Source organism: Lactuca virosa, chromosome 2, assembly GCF_052849685.1.
Source record: "Lactuca virosa cultivar CGN04683 chromosome 2, Lactuca_virosa_CGN04683_v6, whole genome shotgun sequence".
Taxonomy (NCBI): Eukaryota; Viridiplantae; Streptophyta; class Magnoliopsida; order Asterales; family Asteraceae; genus Lactuca; species Lactuca virosa.
This window is the reverse complement of record NC_136427.1, coordinates 193,464,783-193,489,856: the sequence shown is the minus strand read 5'-3', so window position 1 is coordinate 193,489,856 and position 25,074 is coordinate 193,464,783. Positions and strand designations below refer to the sequence as shown.

The window sequence follows — 25,074 nt, the reverse complement described above, 5'->3', positions numbered from 1 at the left end:
GTGTCCCATAAAATGTCTGAGAGAGTGCACGTCGCGCCATCAAGCCTTGCCCTTGCCCTTGGGCTCAGATATACCTGAAACAAATCCACAAACTGTAAGCTAATTCTTAGTGAGTCCCCCATAGCATACCCAACACCCAATCCACATAACACATATCATATTAGCTATAAAGCTACACATATCACATAAGTCATGCATACTAACATATAAGGATGTCGTGGGCTCCCCCCAGTGTCTTATACCTTCATGTCATGGGTTCCCCCATGGTCTTTACCTAGGAATGCCATGGGCTACCCCACATGGTATTATATCCAACTGCCACGGGCTCCCCCCGGGGTCTTCCATGCAATAACATAATAATCAACTAGCATATCATATATCACAAAAGTATCTATCATACTACATAACTCATACATAAACATATAAGGAGGTCGTGGACTCGTCCCAGGGTCTTACACCATCATGCCATGGGCTTCCTCACATGGTCTTTACCTAGGAATTCCATGGGCTCCCCCACATGGTCTTATATCCAACTGCCACAGGCTCCCCCCAAGGTCTTCCATGCAAATATCACATAATCACTAGCATACCACTTAGCATAAAGCTAACTATCATACCACATATCTCTACTACAGCTAGTGTACCACATATCATAAAATGGGACGACATTGGTGCCGTAAACCCATTGATATGGTGAGAAGACTCACCTCTCGGATGCTAAACTGACAAGCTAGAATCAGATATGTCCCACGTGATGCTCCGAATCAACTGCCTATAATCATTATGTGATTAACTTGTCATAATCCCATAATTACCCCCAAAGTCAATCCTGGTCAACCCTGTCAAAGTCAAGGTCAACAGTCCATGTTGACCTCAACTTGTCGAGTGCATCCAGCAACTCGTCGAGTTCCTCCTGAGTCCATTTCACTGCATCCCGCATCAACTCGCCGAGTCACCCTAGTGACTCGTCGGTCTCATCATATGTCCAGAAAACTAATGTCTAATCAGACCAAAACCCTAATCCTTCACTGCACTCATTCAGAAACTCAGAAACGGGCAAACCCTATCCCGACTCGTCGAGTCAGTTAAGGGACTCGACGAGTTCCTTCATTCCTTTTCAAGTTCAGCCCTTTTTAGTGGGATCTAAGGTCCCAAACTCCAGATCCAGACTCCCTTAGTGCAGATACCACGTAAAGTTGCAAACTTTACGTGCATGCGAAGCCCTCCAAGGCTATAACATCAAAACTAGGCTTCTTCCAATGTTTTTGTGCATGGAAAGGGGCTAGGCTGCATAAAGTGAGCAACTTTATGCCATTGGGGACCTTGAGAAGTCCAGATCTGGAACCATATCCTTGTGATAAGTCCAGATCCAAGCTTGACTCCATTTTGCACCAAAAATGGCCATTTACTTCCAAGAAAATGGATCTAATCAACTAGAGATCAAGGTGACGACTTTATACCTCAAAATGATGGCCAAGACAGAGTAAATGTTGGATCTACTGCTCCTCCTCTTGCTCCTTCCTCTTCAAGCTCTAGTATCCTTCACAAATTCCCCCAAAATCACTCACAAAGCTCTTACTCTCTTTCAAGAAGGTGCAAGGTCGAATTAGGGTTTTCTCTGGCTAGTAGGGTGATAAGGGAGGCCACAAGAGGCAGGTTATGTTCCTTAAATAGGGTGCAAACCCTAAAAATTAGGGTTTCTTTTTACAACTCCTACTCGTCGATTCGGGGCCTTCCGACTCGTCGAGTAGAACCCAAACCCCGCGTCCCCAATCAGTCTCTACTCGATGAGTTGGAGCACCCCAACTCGCCGAGTCCATGCACAAAACCCTATGATATAAATAATCAATACCTGGAACAGGTGTTACAGATAGTCGTAAGGATAGGGCAGGAGTCTCAGCAGAGAGGAGCCGATCATTCCAGTGTCAGCCAAAGTAGGCTCGTGTTTCCAGCATGTGATTTTGTAGGTATGTTATCTTTTACGTTTTCTTCAGTCGTTATTAGTATGTATGTGCCTGTAATTGTTTTAGGTAAGCGCTATATTTGGTTTAGTTCTCTGTTATTCATGGGTTATATCCTCGAAGAATTGTTATATGCCTTCTGGATGTCGTGTTTATTAGTGGGGTTATTGAAGGGTTGTATCTTGTGTAGTGGGTTCCAGTGTGTTTGGTTGTCATTCTGGTATTGGTCGAGATCGGTTCAGGGGTATTAAGTGGAAGGTCTTTGGTCAGGATTCTGCGGGTTGGTTCTTCAGTAATCGTTAGGGTTCAACAGTTTTAGTATTTTGATATGATGGGGGCGGCAGTTGCCTATGGAAAAACTGTTGGGGTTTAGACACTACCGCTGCTAGGAGAGGAGCGGTAGCAGGAAGATGGTGAGGCTAGTTGCATGAGTCGTTTGGTCATCAGAATGACAGGGAAGTTTCACATTTACTCAGGTTACAATCTATTAGGATCAAGAGATTCTTCGAGAATGGGAGTGGGGATGAAGATTCATTGGTTCAGGGCAAGGGTTATGGTTTTTAGTCGCCAGCATAAGAACACAGAGAATTGGTATGGTATCATGGGAGGTGTTTTGGATTATCAGACTAGTTAAGGTTTCAAGAGTATTCTTCAGGGTTTCAAAAATTGGGTAATCAATGAGTTTGGCTAACAATGGAATGTTGGTACGGTTCAGCTCAGGGAATGGGCGGTTTGCGTTATTTGAGGGAGATGGATCGGAGATCCATAAGGATTAAGAGGTGAGAAAGCTTTGTTGAGTCCAAGTGGGGGAGAATTAATAGGTTGTTCCGATTGAGAGATTGTGTTGTTAGGAGTTCAGGAAACTCCCAGTCGCGGGTCAGCATCTCCATTGTTAATCATAGTAGGCTATGGAATTTGAATGTGTAACCGAACTTCTGGTTGGATGCATGATTCGGCTCAGGATGTGTGGTATGGGGATGGTTCGAGTGTGGTAAAGATAAGAGTGGTAGCCATGGTTGGTGGATAATATTGTAAGACTGCGATGGGATCGTAACATTCATCAGTTTGAGGTAGACTATTATTAGGGATGGTCATGAGCATGAAATAGGAATCAGTTCGTGCCTTAGGCACGCCGGCCAGGGTTTTTGAGAAATTATTCTATGTTCTAGGTTGAGGGCCATCGGGGTCCGAGGCCAACGGCCCTCAACTTGATATATATATATATATATATATATATATATATATATATATATCCAACCAAACGATCTATATATATATTTTGCCATTATAAACTAGACATATTAAACGTTCTTTTCAAGTATCACATAATGAACTTGATTGCTTCCCAACAAGTCTTTCTTGGATTATTCATAAATCTACTTACCACACTCATTGTATGAGCCAGACCAAGTCTAGTACAAACCATTGCATGCAAGAGACTTCCAAAAACACTAAATATGGAACTATGTTCAAGTAACACCAAGGTTCTAAATAACGTAAGGCGTGACTTGACGGCAATGTCAAGCCTCAAGCTTTTCCGAGCCTTGGCGAGTCACGTCGTTTGTAAGACGTGACTTAAGGCGGCAATTTTGTATATAATTCATATTTTTATGTGTATTTTCTACTATTATTCATTTTTATACACATATATGAGTCAAAGCGGCGTTTTGGTAAAGCTTGGCGGCACATACAAGCGTTGGAGTCATGACGTGCCATGGCGGAGCCATGACGAGCTTTTTAGAACCTTGTGTAACACTCATCCTCGTTTATAGTTGGTATTATGTTGAGATATAGTTCTAAGTGTGGTGCTAAAGGAGTACATATCGGTTTGAACTGATCTACACAAAATGATTGCAAAACTTTCTGAATATATTTTTTATCGAGAAAGACATAATTGCCCCATTCTTTTATCCTTCAAACATACATTTTTAAAGGTTTAAAGGACAAGACGCCTAAAAAGGAGTTCAAAATCTATGTTGGTATCTAAAAACGATTTGGTTGGGATCCAACGTCTAGAGTTCATTACCAAAAGGTCTCCAAGACCCTATGTAAATTATCTTTCTATTTTTAAAATATTTCCTTTATGTATTTAATAAAAAAATTTAGTATAGTAACCATCGGGTTATTTTGTCAGAATTGTGGGAATGAAAAAATAGTATAATAAATTTTTCTTTGAGATTTTTGTAGTAGAGATTAGTTTAATGAAATCACTTGATGGCAAGATATTTTGTTTGTCCTTGATTAAGTCTTTATCTCAGATTGTGGACAACTGTATCGTGTTTTTATATAACATGATACAACAATATTTTATTTAACATGAACACTATACGAAACGATGTCATGTTTTTTTTACCAACAAGAAAACGACCTAATTAAAACACGATAAAGATAATATAAATTGTTAATTTATAAAATTGATACTTAATCATACACAGCACGACAAACACATGTCATTATCGTGTCCATTTTGATTCGAATTCTGAATACGAACACGACACGACACAATGTCGTGTTTTTTACACTAAATACAAAAACGAATTCAAATTTTAGTTTTGTTCTAGTTTTGTTTTGTACATGTCATTGCTTGATACACTTCTCCCAAAACTTGTGTTATTGATAGACATAATGCCAACCAAAATGAATCAATGATGCAATAGTTGGTAACACTGTAACAATACCTGAAATCAAGAACCAACACAAATATGCTAAATCATCATGTGTGTTAAGCTATTCGATGTAATTCTTTTAATTCCAATATTTGGAACAATCATTATGTTGAATTCTTTTAAAGATCTTTATTCTTTATAGACTTGTATTCTAATTTGAATTCTTTTGAAGATCTTTATCCTTGAAGCAACATAATTATTCAAATGAATAATCCTAACATTATATTCTATAAAAACAATAACCAACCTCCTTCCTTGATATTTTTCAAACACAATAATAATCATTACATAAAGTATCCATCACTTGAAAACAAAAGAACTTGTTTTCCTTCAAGTAAATCTTTAAGTGGGTTTGCTCATATCAACAACTCCCAGCTCATAGTCCATGACTCCATGTTCCGTAATCATTAAACAGTTTACACACGTGCGAAATGTCAGTTTTACCCTCTTCCTTTCCAACCTCAAAAGTAACACATGTTCAATTCAAAATCCATTACCAAAAAGCCAAAAAAACACAAGGCAAAGCACTTCCTTCTTATTGTTCTTATCATAGAAAGAATTTAAAATAATAAAACAAAAATCAAACCCCACCACAATTTCCAAGGTTACAAAAGACTATTCTAATAAAATATTGACCATTTGAATCCCTACACATGGAAAAGCACAAGTTCTTTCTAAAGTTACATACTTTACAACAAGAACTCAAGATTCACAAAATAATTCAAACCACCCTAAAACCAAGCCAAAAATCACCCTCCAAAAAATCATGAATTAAAATTCCAAATCTACCCCTCTCATCACCTCCCATCCAATGAAGTAAACGATTCCGCAAACCCATAAGGCCGAGTCGGTATGCTCGTCTGCGTGTTGTCCAAACTTGGAAGAAACGAAGAAGACGAAGCATCCATTGTATGACTTCCTCCTTCAAAAGCTTGCCATTTCTTAAGGGCTTGTGGCAATGACAAGTCAAGGTCAATTCCGTAAATATCTTCGGAACTTTCATCAGAAGGTCTCCACATTTCAACAAGGGAAGACAATACGTTGACCGCATGGCTCATGTCGGGCCTTTGATATGGCTCGCGGGCACAACAGTGGCCCGCGAGTTCAGCCGCCTTGCTAACACTGGCTAGGTTTTCTTCGGTTAGGTCTAGGGTTTGATCGATTGACTTGCGGAAAGTGTCCTTGTTGAGATGCATTCTTCTAAACCATGTTACTAAATGCATGCTTTCCTCGGGTTGACTTTCATCAAGTGCTTTTCGTCCCGTGATAAGTTCCATCAATATCACCCCGAAACTAAACACATCTACTTTTGTCGTCACACGCCCCGTAACTGCAATAAAAAAATTAGCCTAAGATTAGAATTAAAAATACGCATTACTGCAAAATTCTTTCAGCAACCCCTGAGCTAGCTCACACCATCCCACTCAAAAGCATCATGTTAAATGTAAATCAGATACACATCGGTCTGCTAGGCAGACGGACTCCTTGTGGGCACTACTTACGCGTCTAGCAGACTGGCGTAAGTAGTGCCGCCCACAAGGAGCCCAATCCACATTGGAATTGAAACTCTCACATAGTAATTTGAACATAAATTTGGTTGATAAAATGTAATTAAAAACCCTACTTGCATATTCGGGGGCTAGATAACCGAAAGTTCCGGCTATTCGTGTCTCGATTGAGCCTTTCCCTTCAGGAGCAAGACGAACGAGGCCAAAATCTCCAACTTTCGCCCGCATATCATCACCAAGTAGAATATTAGAAGGTTTCAAATCCCTATGAATAAAACTTTGTTGAGCCAAACCATGAAGATACTCAACACCTCTAGCCACATCCAAAGCAATAGCCAACCTTCGGGTCCATTCCAACGGGTTCAATCCTTCTTCGGGCCAATTAAACAAATGTCGACTCAATGTTCCTTGAGGCATATACTCATACACAAGAAGCTTCTCATTTCCATCAAGACAATACCCAAGAAGTGCCACAAGATTCCTATGCCTAACTTTTGTTAAAACCGCAATTTCCGACTGGAATTCCGCTAACCCTTTTCCCGTAATCACACCACATTCCATTCTTTTAACTGCAATCTTTGTCCCATCATGTAATTCGCCTTTGTACACAGTCCCGAATCCTCCTTGACCTAATATGTTTTCTTTACTGAAATTGTTGGTGACCGATTTCAAGACTTGGATTGAAATTACCATATTGCCCGCTTCCACCATCTGGATATCGTTTCCTTCGGTGGTTTGGATCGTATGTGTCTCGCTAAGTCCACCTACACTAACACTCGACCCCGCGACTGTGATTTTTACACTTTCATTATCGGATCCTGAGTTTCGGGGGTGAATTACAATGGCATGAGGGCTTTGTACTCTGCTAAACTTCTTTTGCTTCTTCTTGTAAAGACATAACGCCAGGATAGCGATCAAGAAAATGACGATTATACCCCCAAGAACCGAAAACAAAACCACCCCAAGCCAGTTTTTTGACTTCTTTTTACCATTTAGCGAAACCCCAGTTGAATTTGGCGAATTTGAAGAGTTGGGTGAATTTGGATCGCTGGAATTAGTGATTACCCTTCCGATATTGGGATTCCCAGCTGTGTTCAGATCCAAATTACTCTTGAAAACTGGGATTTTGCCAGAGAGATTGTTGTTGGCGAGATCTAATTCGGTAAGAGCGGGAAGAGTGGTGAGCTCTTCGGGAATCGTGCCAGTGAGATTGTTGTTAGCAAGAACGAGTCTTTGAAGCGATTTCAAAGCTGAAAACTCAGGGGAAATCGTACCTGTGAGCCCCATTCTCTGAAAGTTAACAATGGTAATGTTGCCATTGTTGCACGTAATCCCAAACCAATCTGCACATGGATCGTTCCCTTTCCAATTATTAGCAAACTTAGGGGAATAATCCATTGATTTCGCGATTAACAACAACGTATTAACTCGAGGATCACAGTCACCAGGCTCAGGCAAACAGAAATTATTAGTATCCTTCGCCATATCTACTTTAACTGAATCATTAAACTTAGGCATGGGCCCTTGAAGCATGTTATTAGTCAAAACAACAGATTTCAAGGATTCAAGATTGGTTAAAGACACAGGAACAGGACCTGTGAATGAATTGTCCCTAAGATTCAAGACCTCCAATCCTTTCAAACCCGAAAAATCAGGCAATGGACCTGAAAACGAATTGGAATGCAACCAGATCTCTTTCAAGAATGTCATGTTTTGTATAACATCGATCTTTCCACCGAGTTTCTGCCCGTTAACCCATAAAGATTCAAGTTGTGAGCCTGATAAACTCATGGGTAGTTCACCTTCCAATTCATTGAAAGCCAAGTGCAAATTAACAAGACCCGGGAAATCATCCGGCCCAAAAAAATCGGGTATTTTACCAGTTATGTTAGCAGAAACAGCAGAGAAGTTCTGAAGAGTTGAAGCACTTTTGAGGCTTTCGGGTATGACCCAACTCGAAAACGGGTTGTTATCGATTTCAACAGATTGTAGAGAAGACATACCAGTGAAGAAATCAGCAGGAATCGAAGTTAACAAGTTGTTGCTAAGCATTAACACTTGTAATGAGCTTAACCCGTTTAAAGTGGGTAAAGGACCCGATATATTGTTCCCTTGGAGCTCCAAACGCTCAAGCTGAGTAAGATTCGAGAGGCTTGCGGGAAGTGTTCCTTGAAGATTTTGATGACCGATTTGGATACGGGTTACCCGCTTCTCATCTGAGCAAACGACACGGGTCCATTTGCATGGATTCGGATCAGACCAATCGAGATCTGGTGGCGGGTTGAGGGCCTTCTTGAGTGATAACATAACTTCAGCATCGTTGGCGTCGGATTGAGAGTATCCATGGAGGAAGATTGACGATAATATTAGAACGATGGTGGACAAAAGCTTCGATCCCACATGAGTTCTCATCTTCTGTTAGAGAGAGAGAGAAAGAGAAAGAGAGAAATGTTCAGTTAGTGTTTGGGAGGTTGAAGAAGAAGCTGAACATGGCAACTCAAGGAAATACAGAGCTTGTGTGTTCTAATAAGGTAAATATTTATTTAGTCCTTAAACTTTCAGAATGTTTCAAATTTCCCCCTATTTCTTTATTTAGTCCTTAGTTTGAGTGGGCTGAACACAAAGAAAGACAGCAAACTTTGTGTTAATTTTTTAATCTGATTACCAAAGAAAAAGCTTGAATCTTACAAAAGGTAATCAACTTGATTAATATTACATTATATAAACTTTTATATAGTTTATAATATTTGTATTTTCAAATTGTCGTCAATAAGTTTTATATTAAATGTATGTTTAATAAAACTAACTGAAAGTTGAATGTTATGAGCGATCTGATCGCTGGTAGTTGAAAGCTTCCAATAACTATTAAAAGTTTCATACCAAACATGCCTTAAAATACTGTTGGTTGTGAATCATTATTACCAAACAAATATTTTTTTTCAAATACAAACACTTTGTGTTTTGGATTGTTCTATAAGAATAAAATAATTCAAATTCATTACTTTTTTTTAATCTAATTTATCATTTAGCTATTGTAGATTTGTAGTCAATCTTCTTCATGGAAATATTGATGTTCCATTCCATCAACAATTTTGTTTGATTTTATTTGTACATGAACATATCAACTTTTGATGATAAAGACGTGGATTTGTAACCCTATGGTTTCAAATCAATATTCTTTATCATATCTTGAAGTTGTGCATCTTAAAAAAAGCAAATACTAATTTTCGTCACCTTTCAATTTATTGTAACTTTTTAGTGGATGTCTTAATTTGTATTTTATAACCTTTTATTTCCAAGGTTACAATAATTTTATTTTTTCTTTTGGATCGTGTCATGCTAAAAATATATAGTCCATGTTAAATTAGTGCGATATGTTAAGAGAAAATAAATACAAATATTTATAGATTTTTTCGCATATTTAAATTCATATTTCTATGTTTTATAAACTCTTAACGTTTTCAATCAAATTTCAATTAAAATCTACTCTAATAAATGAATGTTTTTTTTGCCACATATCACACTCTCTTTCAATTTGTCAAATGTCATTTTGTGGTAATAAATGAATATTAATTTTTTTAATGGACTTATCTTTTTATTTCCAAATTCCCAAATTAAAGTTCATTAGTTTATTTTGTTTATTTATTTAAATTTAAAAGAAAAATCAATTTAAATAATTCATTATTTTTCTTATTTTCTTATAAATCCAAAGTTCTTAAATATGTATACCCTTATATTTAATTTTTTTAATTAATCCATATAATAATGAGTCTTACACCTAGTACATAATATAAGTCATCAATGGAATTTTGATTGTCAATATTTTCTTTATTGATTTCTTCTTACTTCCATGACCCAATTGATGAATTAAATAGTTAAATAAGTTAATTTGATTAAAGTTAAAGCAAGTAATAAATGTAATCATCACAGTATGAATATTGTATCAATAAATATTTTTGTTTGATATAATGAAAAAGTTATGAGATCTTTATTTATGTGTCCAATAAACTACTACACAAAAAAACAAAACAAAAAAAAAACAAAAAAAAAAAACTTTTAAATAGCCCATGATCGTATTCTTCATTTACCATCGTAGTTGATAATATATTAAGCTCTAATTTTCATGTTACATTAGAGCATATCACCACACATATCATTTAATTAATAATAAAAAACATAAATATGATATAATACTATTATAATTTTAAGGTATAAAATAAGTATTATAAAAACAAAGATAAAAAGACCCTCTCACACCACAACCACCCAAAAATCAAAAAAATACATTGACAAATACAAGCCACAAGATGGTTGTGCATATCCAATCCATGATGGCATTAAATTATTAAAACCAATCATGAAACGTGAAAACTAAAAGTCGTGGGTATAAATTGTGAACAGAAGAAAGGTTGAGTGGGGAAAATGTAAATTGGGTTTATGTAGCACATGGGAGTTGGAGCCCACTTAAAAATATTTTGATTCTTGTGAGAACATGGGCCAAAAAGGCCTCATAAGAGCCAGGTTGGAGTTTTGATAGTTGCTTCTTTTTATGTATTTTTATTTTTATTTAAGTTTTAGTCTTTTCTAGTGCCAACTCCTTTAGTTTCCCCAGGTTGGGTATCCAGTACAACCAATACCCCCCTCACCAAGTTGTAATTCCCAAAATACCCCCATCTCCAAATCTATACTTACCAAATTACCCTTGGTTACTCCAATCTTTTCTAGAAGATTTTCGATCTGGATTTATCCATTTATATGATTTAAAGTTTTAAACATTCAATGGTTGATCAAAATTAGTAGCATATCAGTTTTTAACTTCATTTTGTATATTTTTTTTGTAGAATGTAACAAGTACAAACAGTTTTTATTTTATGTATTATAAATATGAGCTAAATACAAAAAAGGTAGTAATAAATAAATAATATTGTAAGTGTGTACGAACCGAATCATCTCATGCAATATGAAACGCCATAGCACAATAAAGAATAGAGAGTAGTTAGTGTATGAACAAATGAAAAAAAAAAACCGTATGTGCAATAGAGTTACATAAAAGGGGTAAGGTTAAGCAACGTAAAATTATGTAGTAATAATGGCCTTCTTAGGTAACAAATAACTACAAAGAAGACAGTGTATATAGCACATGGAGAGATCAACTGAGAAAGATATGGTCAGGAAAAGACCAAGACGAAGGGGAAAGGAGGGGGTGGAGCACAAAATATGTGGTATCTCTTTTTGAAATGAGATGGAGAGACTATTAGGCATATTATAATAATTATTATTAGACTAGGATGTTATTATCTTTAGGAAATCTTCCTTTATTAGGCCTATTATTATAAGATTAAGATGTTATTATTGTCGGGAAAGTTTCCTTTTGACATATATTGGGATTCAAGCAACTCATATATAAATAACTATAGAATTTAATGAGAAAGACATGCATTGATTCCAATAACTATCATGGTGTCAAAGCACAATGTTTTCTCCCTCTCATAAAAGCTCACTCCAAGTCACTCTCCTCTCCTTCTCTCATTCTCACCGGAAATCGGTTATACTGGCGATGGGTCAGATATCTAGACATACGATGATCCATTTTTAGATATTGTGTTTTTCTAGGAGACGTCAAACCATCATCTCTCGCTCAAATGTTGAAGTTGAATATTGCAGTGTTTCTAAAGTTGTATGTGTGTTGGATTTGAAATTTATCCCTCCTACTCTCTTTACCTATTATGAGTAGTGAATCCAAGAGTTTTCTTAATTGGGGGACTAGCAATTAACTATACGATCGGGTCGAGACAAAATGTTCAAAATGATTGGGTCGAGTAAAAATATTAGGTCCAATTTAAATAGTCTACTTTTCTAGTAGTATAAAGAAAAAATTTACAAGTAATATACATTTAACAAGAAAAATGTCCGATTACATGGTACAATTATTATTTTATCAGTTTAACAAAATCATATAACATAGTATTGAACAAAAGATTTCAAAGATCAAACAATTAACAAAATTTATCAAATTAACAAAATTAAATATATGATTGACTTCGCAGTTCAAATAATCATATGCCCTAAGCTAAAAACCTAATTTGAAAATAAATATATAATATCTCTGGAAAATCAATTAATTTGGGATTTTAAAAATTATACAACGAAAAATATAATTAAATTTGAAACTTAACTGACAAAATCAAGTCAATATCTTTGATTAATGGGCCAGAGCATTGCAGTCTAAAGTTATGTAAAAGAGAAGATATAAGAACAGTTTATATGTAATGAATAAATTTTATATTTCTTCAATGATTCAATTACATGGAGGTATTTATAACTAATATAAGAAAATTATATACTAGTTCTAATACTAACAGGTAAATATAAGTATCCTAATTTATATCTATTTGCTACTGTCATTAACCAACCCCCCCCCCCCCCCCCCCCCCGATGAGCCATCTAAGCTTGCCCATAGTGTTGAGAGGAACAGATAATACTTTCGTAAAAGTATCGACCATTTGAGAGCTCTCAAACACATAGTGGAGACATAAGGCTTGAGAGAGCACTATATCATGAACATCAATTTCAATATGTTTTGTACGTTGATGAAAAACTAGATTGGTTGCTAAGTATGTAGCATCAATGTTGTACACCATACACTTGGTGGGGCAAGTAATAGGAAGACGAAGCTCACAAACTAACGAGACAGTCCATTGGAGTTCAGCGACAGTATTAGTCAAGGCATAATACTCCGCCTTTATATTGGTTCAAGCAACTGTATGTTGTTTCTTAATTCTTACAACTCCAACTAATAACATTAGACCCGAGAAAAACACAGTATCCACTAATGGAACGTTGCTCGTTAGGACAAACATATGTTGTTTTCTTACAACTCTAACTAATAAGATTAGGCCGAGAAAAACACAATATCCACTAATGGAATGATAATCATTAGGACAACCACCTCAATCAGCATCAGAGTAACAGTAAACATGAACGACAAGAGAAGAGGCACGTTGAATAATAAGAGACGTTCCAAGAAGATAACAAAGGATTTGCTTTACTGCAGCCCAATGTCTATCACTCGGTGCATGAAGAAACTTGTGGCACCTTGTTGATAGCATAGGCGATCTCAAAGTGAGTGATGACAAGATATTGTAGAGCCCAATGGTACTCCGATACAAGAAGACATCAATCATGGGAGTTCCACTAAAGCAAGTTAATTATCGTCCATTCTTGTACGTTGTAACAAGTAACAAATATTATTATTGAGTCGATTGCAAAGAAGTATCATTGTAAATGGCCTCCATTCCTAAGAAATAACATAAACAATCGAGATCATTGAAAGAAATTGAGCATGAAGATGTTGAATTAAGGCAGAAACATTAGACAATGAACTCCCGGTATATATGATATTGGTAATATAGGCCCCGTTTGATACGCATCTTTCCAGGTCCAAACAGATCTTTCTGGCTAAATGGACCGGAAAGACTGTTTGATTTGCACAAAAAAATTGGTCTTTCCCAGTAAGATATGTCTTTCCCAGAAAGCCCGAAAATCATATCTTTCTGACTGAATGGGCTGGAAAGACAATTATGCACCAAACCCCGCATCTTTTTTTAATTTTTTTAAATAACTTTTTTTAAATTTATTTTTTATTGAATTATTACTTTTTTAATGTATTATTTTATATTAAGAAATATTATTTTAATATATAATATTTATGTATTAATAAATATTATTTTATTGGATTATTAATTTCTTTTAAATAATTCTTTTTTGGATTAATTCTTTTTATTGGATTATTATATATTCATAAATATTATTTATAATATATAATATTTATATATTAATAAATACTACCTTATTAGATTATTAATTTCTTTTAGTTAATTTTTTAATTTATTTTTATTGGATTAATTCTTTTTTTTTACAACACCACCACTATTCTAATTTATTTTAAAAAATCATATCCATCCCATAACTATTGGACATAAACCGGGTCATTTTTCATCATTCAGCACAGTCAATCAGATGTACAATCAAACAACATGATTTCTTTCCCAGTCAAAAAACTTTCCCAGACAGCACTTTACCATATAGCACTTTCCCAGACAGAAACTATCAAACGGGACCTAAGACATGAGTAAAAGATGACAAATGTAAAAGAATGTAAAAGCAAGGGAAAGAACAAGGCGAATTGTGATGGGTTTAACAATATGGGTAAACATTTTGTTATAAAAACTAAATAGACCAATAAAGAAAAAAAATAAGAAAAATAAAAATTAAATACAATAAAAATTAAATACAATACCTAATTAAGAAAAAAAAATGCTATAAACCACATTAAAAAATAAAAAATTAGTTGCTACTTTTTGTATTTAGCCCTTAAAGTAAATGATATAACACTTGTCTTTTCTGTAAGTTCAACTTTATCTTCTTTCTTTTCCATTAAATTTAGTTCAAAAGACAAAACTCCACATATTAAGCAACTTATTTCAATGTACAAGAAAACTTCAAAAACATTCGTAAACCAAACTTTGCTGTTTCAATTACCAATCACAAACATAAACCCAAAATCCTAGAAACAAAAAAAAAAAAAAACAAAATATTTCTCAAATTCAATACATGAATTAAAAATTATTAAATTACAACCCTATTGGGCCAAAAAGCGTGTATACGTGTACTAAAAAAAACCCATGTCCAAATACACCACCTGTGCACCATTTTTGCACCTTCATAAATACCACTTGTTTTCACAACAATCACTTCCCTCAAAAATTCTTTCCCCATTAAGACCTTTTTCAAGCCATTAACATCATAACATGATAACACACTGAATTGAATCTTGAATCTTGAATCTTGACCCCATCACACTGAAATTGTGCCACGTGTCTGTATGGCATCCTGTAGACACTTAACAGCTCCATCATAATTTAAAAACCCCATGTACCAAAACTCATGACTATCCACTGATATCACCTGAATATATTTCTCAGATGAATTTGCCCTACTTGATGATGGGTTCACTTCCTTTAACTGCTGTAATGGTATTATCACCTATTAATATTTAAAAAAAAAAAATTAGTCTATTTAATAATTATAAGTTAGTTTTTCAGCTACATATGTACCTTATAATAGCTCCATTCGGTTTTGTCATTGGATTTATATGACAATGGGTTGTCACTACAGAATGCAAGTTTTGCAGTGGATACATATAAGACACCCATGACAGGGCCTGCTGACGTGGACAGGTAGCAAGCATATGAATTTTGAAGAATCTCTTCTGGAACTGTATCGAATGTCTGTCTGAATATCTTTTCATAGCCTCCTTCTGCTAGAACTTTAGTTCCCTGTGCTATTCTTCCTAATGCAGCATCTGTAAGACTAGGAGCCGTTTTCACTGATATAAAAACAAGAATTTAATGAAGAAATGTCATACATAGTTCTTAATGTATTGTTTTCAACACATAAATTTGAGAATTAAGTTTTCGGTTTTGTTCACAATATTGGAGTTGCTTTGAAAATGAGATTCACCATTAGTGTTCTATGCAATTTGATAGGTTCCCTTTTTATACTCAAGAAAACTATCAGCGTCATAGGCTATACATATTCCTAAATGCAGTTGAAAGGATATAAATTGGGGAATATTTTGCAATTTATATCAACTGGACTTATTTGATAGTTGTCTTGATCATATATGATTTATCCACAATGACACAAATAGATGAATGAAACTAACTTGAAGGAAAAAGAAAGGCGAAAAACACACAAAAAGAAAAGGTTAAAACACTTACAATGTTGCCAAGTATTGCCGGCGAGATCCTCTGCTTTTTTTGTAGCTTCTCCGACCTTCTTTCTCCATCTACCAAGAGCATCTTTAATATTGTCCATAGAATCTGTAAAACGCAGCAGTAACTGTGAATCTATGAACATATTGTGTGTTCTTATTAGTTGTTATCCAATTACAGCTCAATCCATGAGCACTATTATATAAACTTGCGGAAAAGAGTAACATGCAAGACAGGAATATCAATTTTTGCATACAAAGTATAACCTGAGAAGTGGAACTACGATAGGTATCCAAAAGCAATTTGAGAAATAATAAGTTTTTGCAGGCTTGGAATGTAAGACAGGAAAAAACCTAACTGTTGATGTTGAATGCGGGAGAATTGGATGATCCCTGAGAACGATTAACATAAGGATTAGATGAATCGTAATCGTCATCACCCTTCTCCAACGGTGGCAACGTCCTCTCCTCCACCAAATCCTGACTCCACCGAACCGATTTCTTCGATCGGATAGCCGTCGGCGACGGCGAATAAGTTCCCGGTGTTGTTGTTGACGAAGAATGGTCATCAGTTATCTCAGCATTGTCCCTTTCAAGGGAAACCGGATGTGTTTTCGGACTCGGATCCGGATCCTGAGCCAGCTTCACATGAATCAGGGAGTGATCGCGATCCGATGCGTCCGATTTCTTCGTCAAGTGCTCTTCTCCTGTAGAACCGTTCGGCGATTCCATCATCTGGACAGGCTTTTTTGATTGATAAAGCTTTTTAGTTCTAGCTTTTGAAGAACGGATGGAATTCGACGGCGCGTGAGGTGGCGCGTCAAAAAACGGCGCCCAACGCGGGATGCGAATGAAATCGAGTCTCTTTGTTTTCTATTACGATTTTCAGGTCCAACATTTTCAATATATTTCGCAGGGGAGATGAAATGGATTCCTCCTCCTTTCCTCTCTTGGGAAAAGATATTCGATCTTGAAGTATTAACTAAAACCAAGTCTAACCCCTCAATTTCGAACTTCTTTTAACTGTAACCCTTCATTTATAACTTTGAGGGTTAATTTTAAAAATGGTCCCTATGATTTATAAAAGAAAGCGGTTTTAGTCTAATATTTATTTTGTAACGAAATTGTCCCAAAAGACATTGCAGTTTTGGTCCCTAACCATGTGAAATGACAAAAAACTTTCTCTAGTGTTAAATTAAATGACTAATGATGTGTCTATACATATATAAATGTATGTATGTGTACAAAGAAAGGTTTAAAGAGCCTAATAAAGAACTATATATATATATATATATATATATATATATATATAGAGAGAGAGAGAGAGAGAGAAAGAAAGAGGTGTCCATGTGCATTCTAAAGAGATTAACAAACACATATAAAAGTATATAAATGAGACAACTTTGAACACTACTCACATATTTGGATATTGTGTATTCCAAAGGACCATGCGAATCATTATGATTACAAGCAAAAACAAAGAAGTTAACTTACATAGTTAATGTAGTGACACCAACTTAACAATATGCTATTAAAGCCCCAAAAGAAGATTACTTATAAGGTATTGAAACTTAAGATTAATGATATTATAATTATGTATAGGGCTTCCTCGACGCTTTAGAGAGATTAGAAGACATCACACAAGGAAAGCAACATTGTAGAAGCTAATTTGAGTACATAGATTTTTCTATGTGCACATCCTTTGTACAGATAAATTGTTTTACTTGTTATGTGTTATCTATGTATTATGTCATTATACATATCTTCTATGTGATCTATGTAGCATGTAATGTGTTAAATATACTTTTAGTTATTTTATATAGCATGCAATATGTTAAACGGTTTATTAAATATGTTTAAGATACTATACTACTTATATGTGATTTTACGTGGCATTTTAAAGTTGTTAAAGGGTCAAAGTTGTCAAATGGTTAAAGTTTTTAAAAGGTTTAAGTGTTTTTCACTATCAAAGGATTTTATGTGAAAAATGTTTTCACATGAAGTGTTAACGGGTATAAAGGGAAAAAGGGTGTGTGACATATGTAATGAATAAAAGCTTCAAAGAGGATCACGCTTACATTCTAGAACATCTTCCCCTAATGTCTAATCGGTATAGCTACTCTTGCGTGAAAAATATCGATTTGTGTCATACACTTGTCCTCATGTTACTCTTAGGTATCGACATGTGCTTCACATTGATCTAGCATTATCAACTTGTGTTATGCATTTGTCTTCATGTTATACCCAATGATCAACTTGTGCTTTGCACTTGTCCTAGTGTTATTAACTTGTGATTCACATTTGTTCTAGTGATGTGAGTTGATCAAACGATCAAAGTTACATTTGTATCCATATGTGTGTGGTATAATTCCATGCATATATTATATGAATTTGAAGTTGTGAAGGCGTTGTGGGGACAATATATGAGGTTTATGTGAATATAAGTATGATAAAGTGTTTATGATGCTATACGTGGTTTATCATATGTGTCTAACCATATGTTTTGGTGGTTGTCGATGCCAACAAATAAATACCATAAATATTGTACATTGAAATAACGTATAATGGTAAAGAGATCAAATCCACGAGGATTGATTTAATTTGTAACTCAATGAAAATCTCTTTATAAAAATACTTGTAAAATGACAATAAAATTAAACAACGGGGATTTTAGATTTTTTTAGTTGCCATGAATCTAATTTAACTAGCATAATATGAATGTAATTCAAACAAATAAAAGTTGATAAAAATCAATATGGATGGAATGGTTGACTTTAGAATTTCATCATATGAACATTTGGTTAATAAATCATTAGAACGCAAGGTGTAATACTTGTAATGAAATTATAATTTGGCTATAGTAATCCAAGACGCTTGAAATTACCTAGACTTTTCTTAATTAATATAATGGCTTGAGAAGCTCATAACATGTTGGGTCTAAAATATGGTTTATACTTTGCTTTTCTAAGCAATTGTACTTTTTAGTCTAGGACCGTAAACATCCTTGGTGTTTCCGGTTAGATGTGTTTGCGGTTGGGTGTGTTCACGGCCAGGTGGTGTTTACGGCTGGTTGTGCCATATATATAAGTGTTAGGTGGGTGAGGAGTGCAAGGCTAGAGGAGCTTAAGTGTGTGTATTCTAAGGTGTTCTAGAGAGAGAAAGTTAGAGAGAAGGTGCAAGTGTGTGTGAATCTTGTGTATTGTTCATCATTCCAATCTTGAATACATCATAGATTCATATTCTTCTTCTTCTCTTTCTCTTCTATTTTGATCTGGCATTATCCGTTTGATTGGGATTCCGCACCATCAAACAGATCTGATTGATACACAAGCAGATTGGGGACTTACAAGTGGTATCAGAGCTTGGATTGTATCAATCAATTTTTCCAGACCTGGAGCGTATTTGATCTTATTTTTGAAGGATTTTTGCGTTTTTAGATAGATCTTTGAAAATTAGGGGGTTTTGTTCTTCGTGTTTTTCATAAAAACGAGTTTTTGATCGAGTTTTGGAGCAAAAAGGGGCAAAAATCGTTGTTTTTTTCGTATCTGAAGCAGTGTTCAAGGCCGATCAGAAGAAGGGTTCTCGGCCTCCGAAGCAGCTTTCACGGCCCCGAAACGTCCGAAGCCTTCACGGCCCGAAGAAGCGTTCACGGTCCGAAGTCCGTTTACGACCGAGAAGTGTGTGCAGTCCGAAGTCTCGTCTGCGGTCCTCGCTTGTTTGCGGTCAGCAGGAGTTCTCGGTCGGCTCAGCAGTCCTCGCATTCACGGCATATACTTAAAAAAAAGAGGGATTTTGGGGTTGCAAGGATCGAACCCGGATCTCCCACACACTCAACCAGGCGCCTTACCATCTCATCTAGCAAGCAACTTGATACATTCCTCCCAGATTTAATTCAAAAGGATTCGCTTTCTCGGTTCCTAATTTCGCATTCTTAACATATTCAACCCAAAATTCAAATTTTTTTATTTTTAAATTTCATTTTCAACCCAAAAAATTTTAGTTTTTAATTTTTGACTTTTATAAATTGACTTTTAACCTAAAATTTTGACTTTGACTTCAAGTTTGACCTTTGACTTTCTCGTTTAACTTTTAAATTTTCAAATTTAGCTTTTCGGTTTGACTTTTAAGTTTGACTTTTTAAATTTGACTTTTAAGGTTGACTTTTGAGGTTTTAAGTCAAAGGGCATATTTTTAAACAATGAGTTCCTCAAACATTCCGGTCAATGAAGTTTCATGCTTTCAAACTTGCATTAAACTATAAAAAAATTTACGTGAACACATCGATTTATTAAAAAGAGAAAATGAGGAACTTAAATATGAGGGGTACAAACTTAGGAAAGGCCTAAAACCATTAAAAGAACAACTAGAGGCCAAAACTAAGGACTTTGGGAAATTACAGGCAGAGTACAGTGACAAGTGTGTCCATTATAGATATCTTAAGAAAGATTTTGATGTTGTGACTGCCGAAGTTGATGGATTAAAAGCCAAATATAAAGATGTTGAATTCAACTTTAAAAAATTTGATGTGTCAAGTGAGGTAGTTGTGTCCATGATAGAAAAACAATTAACATTTAAAGATAATCAAAACAAGGGTCTAGGGTATCACGATGTTCCACCTCCTTTCAATGATCACTACACTTTCACCCCTCTGGCTAAGGAAGAAAATGAAAATGAAGCACACCTTAAGTATGGCTAACCCCCTGCTCCAGTTTCAGTTAAGACTGAACAATCAGGGCCAACTGAGGGTATTGAGATGAAAAATACTTATGTTTATACTTCTTGTGCAGGTAAAGTAGTGGAAGAAGAGAACAAGGAGAACACTTTTGAACAAACCAATGTCTCCTTGAACTATGAATTTGTTGCTTCTAACTCAGTTACTTCTGATCAACCTGCTGTTGGTAAATACAGGCCACCAATTCAAGCCAAACAGAGTGCTTGTTGCAAGTGTGCTTGTAGGAACAATAAGAAACGAGGCAAGGACACGCCACCAGGGGCAGGAAGAAACAACTTCCCAGTGAAGAAAAAGACATGTTTTCACTGTGGAACACCTGGACACATTGCCCGAAATTGTCCAAATCGCGCATACGTTCCCTACTACGCACAAGGCTGGCAGAACGCGCAAAGTGGGAGATTCTTCAAAAGAAATCATTCGAGGTCACAATCGCACAATGGTGACTGGAACGCGCAGAAGGCTAAGAAAAAAACCCACAAGGCCAATAATCAAAATCCCAAGGACAAGAAGGGAAAGTCGGCCAAGAAGCCAAGCTCAAGAGATGCTCCAGTGAAGCCAAGACCGGTTAGGTAAAAGCCATCTCGACGGCCGACTTCAAGTTCAAAAGCAAGCGATAAGGCACCCATCGGATCGAACAAGAAATGGGTTAAACCCAACTATAAATGGGTACCAAAGGTTCAATCTCCCAAATCACCTAATGACTCTAACGTTTCTACATCTTCTGTTTGTGATAAGCAGAACATGTCATGGGAGAGAGTTCCTTGCACAGATGACAAAGGTCAACCCAGTTTCAAAATGGACTGGGTTCCAAAGACCAACTGATCCCACTCTGTGTCGGAGCAGCTATGGAGGCATATCATCAGACTTCGGTTTGTTGGTAGTGGCTGTTCCAGGCACATGATAGGGGACATCTCTCAACTGTGCAACACTCAAAACATTGTTTGAGAGTATGTGTCCTTTGCGGGAAGGGAATAAAGGAAATATCACACATGGGGTTTGTGCTTAACGATGTGAAGAATTTTCGGATTTGTTCTGAGATTATGTGTGCTGTTCTCAGACCTTCTGGATGCAAATTCAATCGGTGACTTACGGTTTGCGCTTTCTTCTCTATACTCCTGAGTTTATCTTAAACTGATTCGTTTTGAAGACAATTTTTATTTTCTTTAGTAGGTATTCTTTGGGAAGTGATATCAATAAAGTGATAATGAGCAGTCTAAACATGTGTAAGGGACTGAATCTGAATTGTCTAGACTATATGTTCAATGTGCTGGTAGGCTCGAAGGATTTGACAGTGTGGATTTAGATAGGATTGTTTGGACTTACCATACGACGCTCGGGTAGATTGAGCAGTGAGATAAACACGGGAACCCACGGGATACACTAAATTAATACGCATCTAGAACTATGGATCAACTTTTCCTTGATGTACGGACTTATGTCCTTAATTCTGGTTCTGATAGGGCAACTGGGGGGTTCTGATAAAGTACGTCTGTAGGAAATTATTTTCTTGCTTTCTATCTGTCAGTCATATGTTGCTTCCTCTGCGTGATTGGAAGAGATCCGACCTGGATTGCAACATATGCAACTCTAATTCTACGCACCTCCTTATCTATGAAATTCTTTCTATCTGTTAGCCATATGATGTCCCCTCTGCGTGATCGGAAGATCCGACCTGGGACACAACATATGCAACATTCTACCTCTCAATCCCTCTATCTCTGTTAGTCATATGTTGTCCCCTCTGCGTGATTGAAAGAGATCTGACCTGGGACACAACATATGCACCTATTTCTAAATCTGACTTCCTCCTTAATAATTGTTTACTCACCTAAAGTAAGGAGTTCTTTGGAAGTTCTTGATAATCAGGGTATATCGGGAAGTGGGGAATATGTTCTAGTGCAACTAAAATTGAACCATTTAGAGGTTGTCTGTAGATCTCGCTGCTTAATTTAAGTGGACAACAATACCCATGGTCGTCGTCAGCTAAATGGTATATTTTTGGAAAAATTTGTCGATATCCTTCGTGTTTAAGTAGACCACAATACCGGCAATTGACCATATTTATTCATGAAGGTGAAGGTACTGATAAAAAAAGTTAAGACTGTCTCACAACTTTGATCCCAAATATTTTTGTTTTTGTTAAATTTGTTCATAGTTTTCCTCTATGCACAAAAAAAATTCAAAAATCAAACAAAAAATTAGAAAATTCAAAAATCAAACAAAAATCAGAAAATTAAAAAAAATCCAAAAATAGTGTTGTTTTTATTTCTTGTTCAGAAAAATCAAAAATCCAAAAATATTTTTGTTTCTGTTTTTTTTTTCAGAAACTATAAAAAAAATCCAAAAATATTGTGTGCTAAGTTTTGTTTTAGTTTTGTTTTGTCTTAAAAAGTGAATTCAGGTGTAGATGAGACTCATGGAGACTGTATCGAGATTTTCTAAGCCAAAGCTTCATCCGTGATGATCGAAGAATTATCATTCGAAGGAGCAAGAAATGAAGAGTATTCTTTCAAAATTCAATCCTTCAACCCCAGAAGCAAGGTGACGCTGACTTGAAGATTATGTGACAAGTTGCATTGAAGCCTCCTCAATCAATTTGCTGCTATCTTGTACCTGCTGAAGTGATCCAGAAGATTAGATCTCTCTATTGTTCTCTCTGAATATTCTCAAGCTGAAAGTGCCATCTTTCAAGAATCTTTTCAAGAAGTCTCCTCACCCAACGTGCGTTCAAAGCCAAATTCTGAAGAAAAGCCCAAGTGATCAAGATGAAGTCATTTATTGAAGATTCATTAAGTTTATCTTGAAGCTGTGAAGAATTTGAAGATTAATGCTGAAGCCAAGCTCCCAATGAAGATTGACAAGAAAAGTCAGCTACTTTTTAGGGGGAGCTTGTTGGGTCAATTAGAAAAGAAAGCTATCAACCAAGGGGGAGATTGTTGGGTCTAAAATATGGTTTATACTTTGATTTTCTAGGCAATTGTATTTTTTAGTCTAGGACCGTAAACATCCTTGGTGTTTGCGGTTAGATGTGTTTGCGGTTGGGTGTGTTCACAGCCAGGTGGTGTTCAAGGTCGTGAACTGGTTCACGGCCGTGAACCTGTTCACGACTGGTTGTGCCATATATATAAGTGTTAGGTGGATGAGGAGTGTAAGGCTAGAGGAGCTTAAGTGTGTGTATTCTAAGGTTATCTAGAGAGAGAAAGTTAGAGAGAAGGTGCAAGTGTGTGTGAATCTTGTGTATTGTTCATCATTCTAATCTTGAATACATCATAGATTCATATTCTTCTTCTTCTTCTCCTTCTCCTCTATTTTGATCTGACATCATCCGTTTGATTGGGATTTCGTACCATAAAAGAGATGTGATTGATACACAAGCAGATTTGGGACTTACATAACACATTTTCTTAGTTTTAGTCACAAACCAATGAAACATATTATTTGAGAAAATCAACTAGCATTAAGGTTTAAGAGTCACCAAATTCAAAAGATAATCAACATGCTTTCATTAACATTACGGAGAAAATATTTTCTTGACTTAGGTGAAAAATGAACACAAACACATAAATCAATTGTTGCTTGTTAATTTGAAGATTTATTCCTTAACCAAGAAATTAACCAACAAACAAAACATTCACATAACTCGTGATTAAAGATATATGAACACATAAGAATGTTATATTAACTAAATGTGTAAACAAAGTAATAGAGTAAGGAGGAACATTTATTAGCCATTTCAAGGTTGATCCTGTGAGGGTCGAACCAAAGCATAGGCAAGCTTCCTTCAAATGTGTGGGAATGGGGATGATCTCCATTCTTTCCCTGTATTGTGTCACATGTTCTTCGGGATCCGTAGTCCCATCGTAAGGCTTCATGCTGGGAGTTTGGAAACGCTTTGGGACTTCGTTGTCAGCAATCGCCGTAGAAAATCTTGAGATCATGTGGCTCGTTGGGGAGACTTCCGGTATAGGTTGGACCACCCCGGGCACACTTGAGATCATCTGCCTTAACTGCTGAAGTTCCTTGGCCATGATCGGGCTTATTCCTGCATCAACATCCATGGAGTTAGTATTAAAAGTATTATTCTTTACGAAGTTACCAGGATCCTTGTTATAGGGAGTAATGAAGGTTTCACCGGGATCATGGATCATATGAGCGTGCTCTTTAGGAGCTGCACCCCAAGTGGGAGTAGGGGTCGATATTGAGGATCCTATCTCGCTGCGATTTATTGAGGATCCTGTACTGTCAAAGTTCAGGATCTTGGGTTGTAAGATCGAGGGTGTCGCTTCTTGGGGTTTGTGGATCTCTGCCCTCATTCTCTCCATTTCCTTGAGTATCGGAGAGGTGTTTTTCTTCGGTGCCTCATAAGTTTTCTTGGGAGCTTCGCCTGGAAGTGGAGTAAGGTTTTTAGAGGAAATGGTAGGAATGGAGGAAG

At 36.2% G+C, this 25,074-nt stretch overlaps 2 protein-coding genes across 3 annotated transcripts; both read right to left on the bottom strand.

The window, feature by feature from the left end:
* Window positions 1-5,142: 5,142 nt before the first annotated feature.
* On the bottom strand, window positions 5,143-8,647 carry TMK1 (transmembrane kinase 1). Its single transcript, XM_079078995.1, has 2 exons — window positions 6,252-8,647; window positions 5,143-5,957 (listed from the first exon to the last, which is right to left on the bottom strand). The coding sequence occupies exons 1-2, from the start codon at window positions 8,545-8,547 to the stop codon at window positions 5,425-5,427; spliced, it is 2,829 nt and encodes a 942-aa protein (XP_078935121.1). The 5' UTR covers window positions 8,548-8,647; the 3' UTR covers window positions 5,143-5,424.
* Window positions 8,648-14,635: 5,988 nt separating this feature from the next.
* Window positions 14,636-16,847, bottom strand: LOC145159940 (GLABRA2 expression modulator-like). Of its 2 annotated transcripts, XM_079078994.1 has the most exons (5): window positions 16,270-16,847; window positions 15,918-16,019; window positions 15,252-15,523; window positions 15,103-15,180; window positions 14,636-15,027 (listed from the first exon to the last, which is right to left on the bottom strand). In XM_079078994.1, exons 1-5 carry the CDS (start codon window positions 16,643-16,645, stop codon window positions 14,992-14,994), a joined length of 864 nt encoding a protein of 287 aa, XP_078935120.1. In that variant the 5' UTR covers window positions 16,646-16,847; the 3' UTR covers window positions 14,636-14,991. The 2 variants fall into 2 exon arrangements, with proteins under 2 accessions (XP_078935120.1, XP_078935118.1); XM_079078992.1 differs by having other exon boundaries at window positions 14,636-15,180; window positions 16,270-16,845.
* Window positions 16,848-25,074: the final 8,227 nt, after the last annotated feature.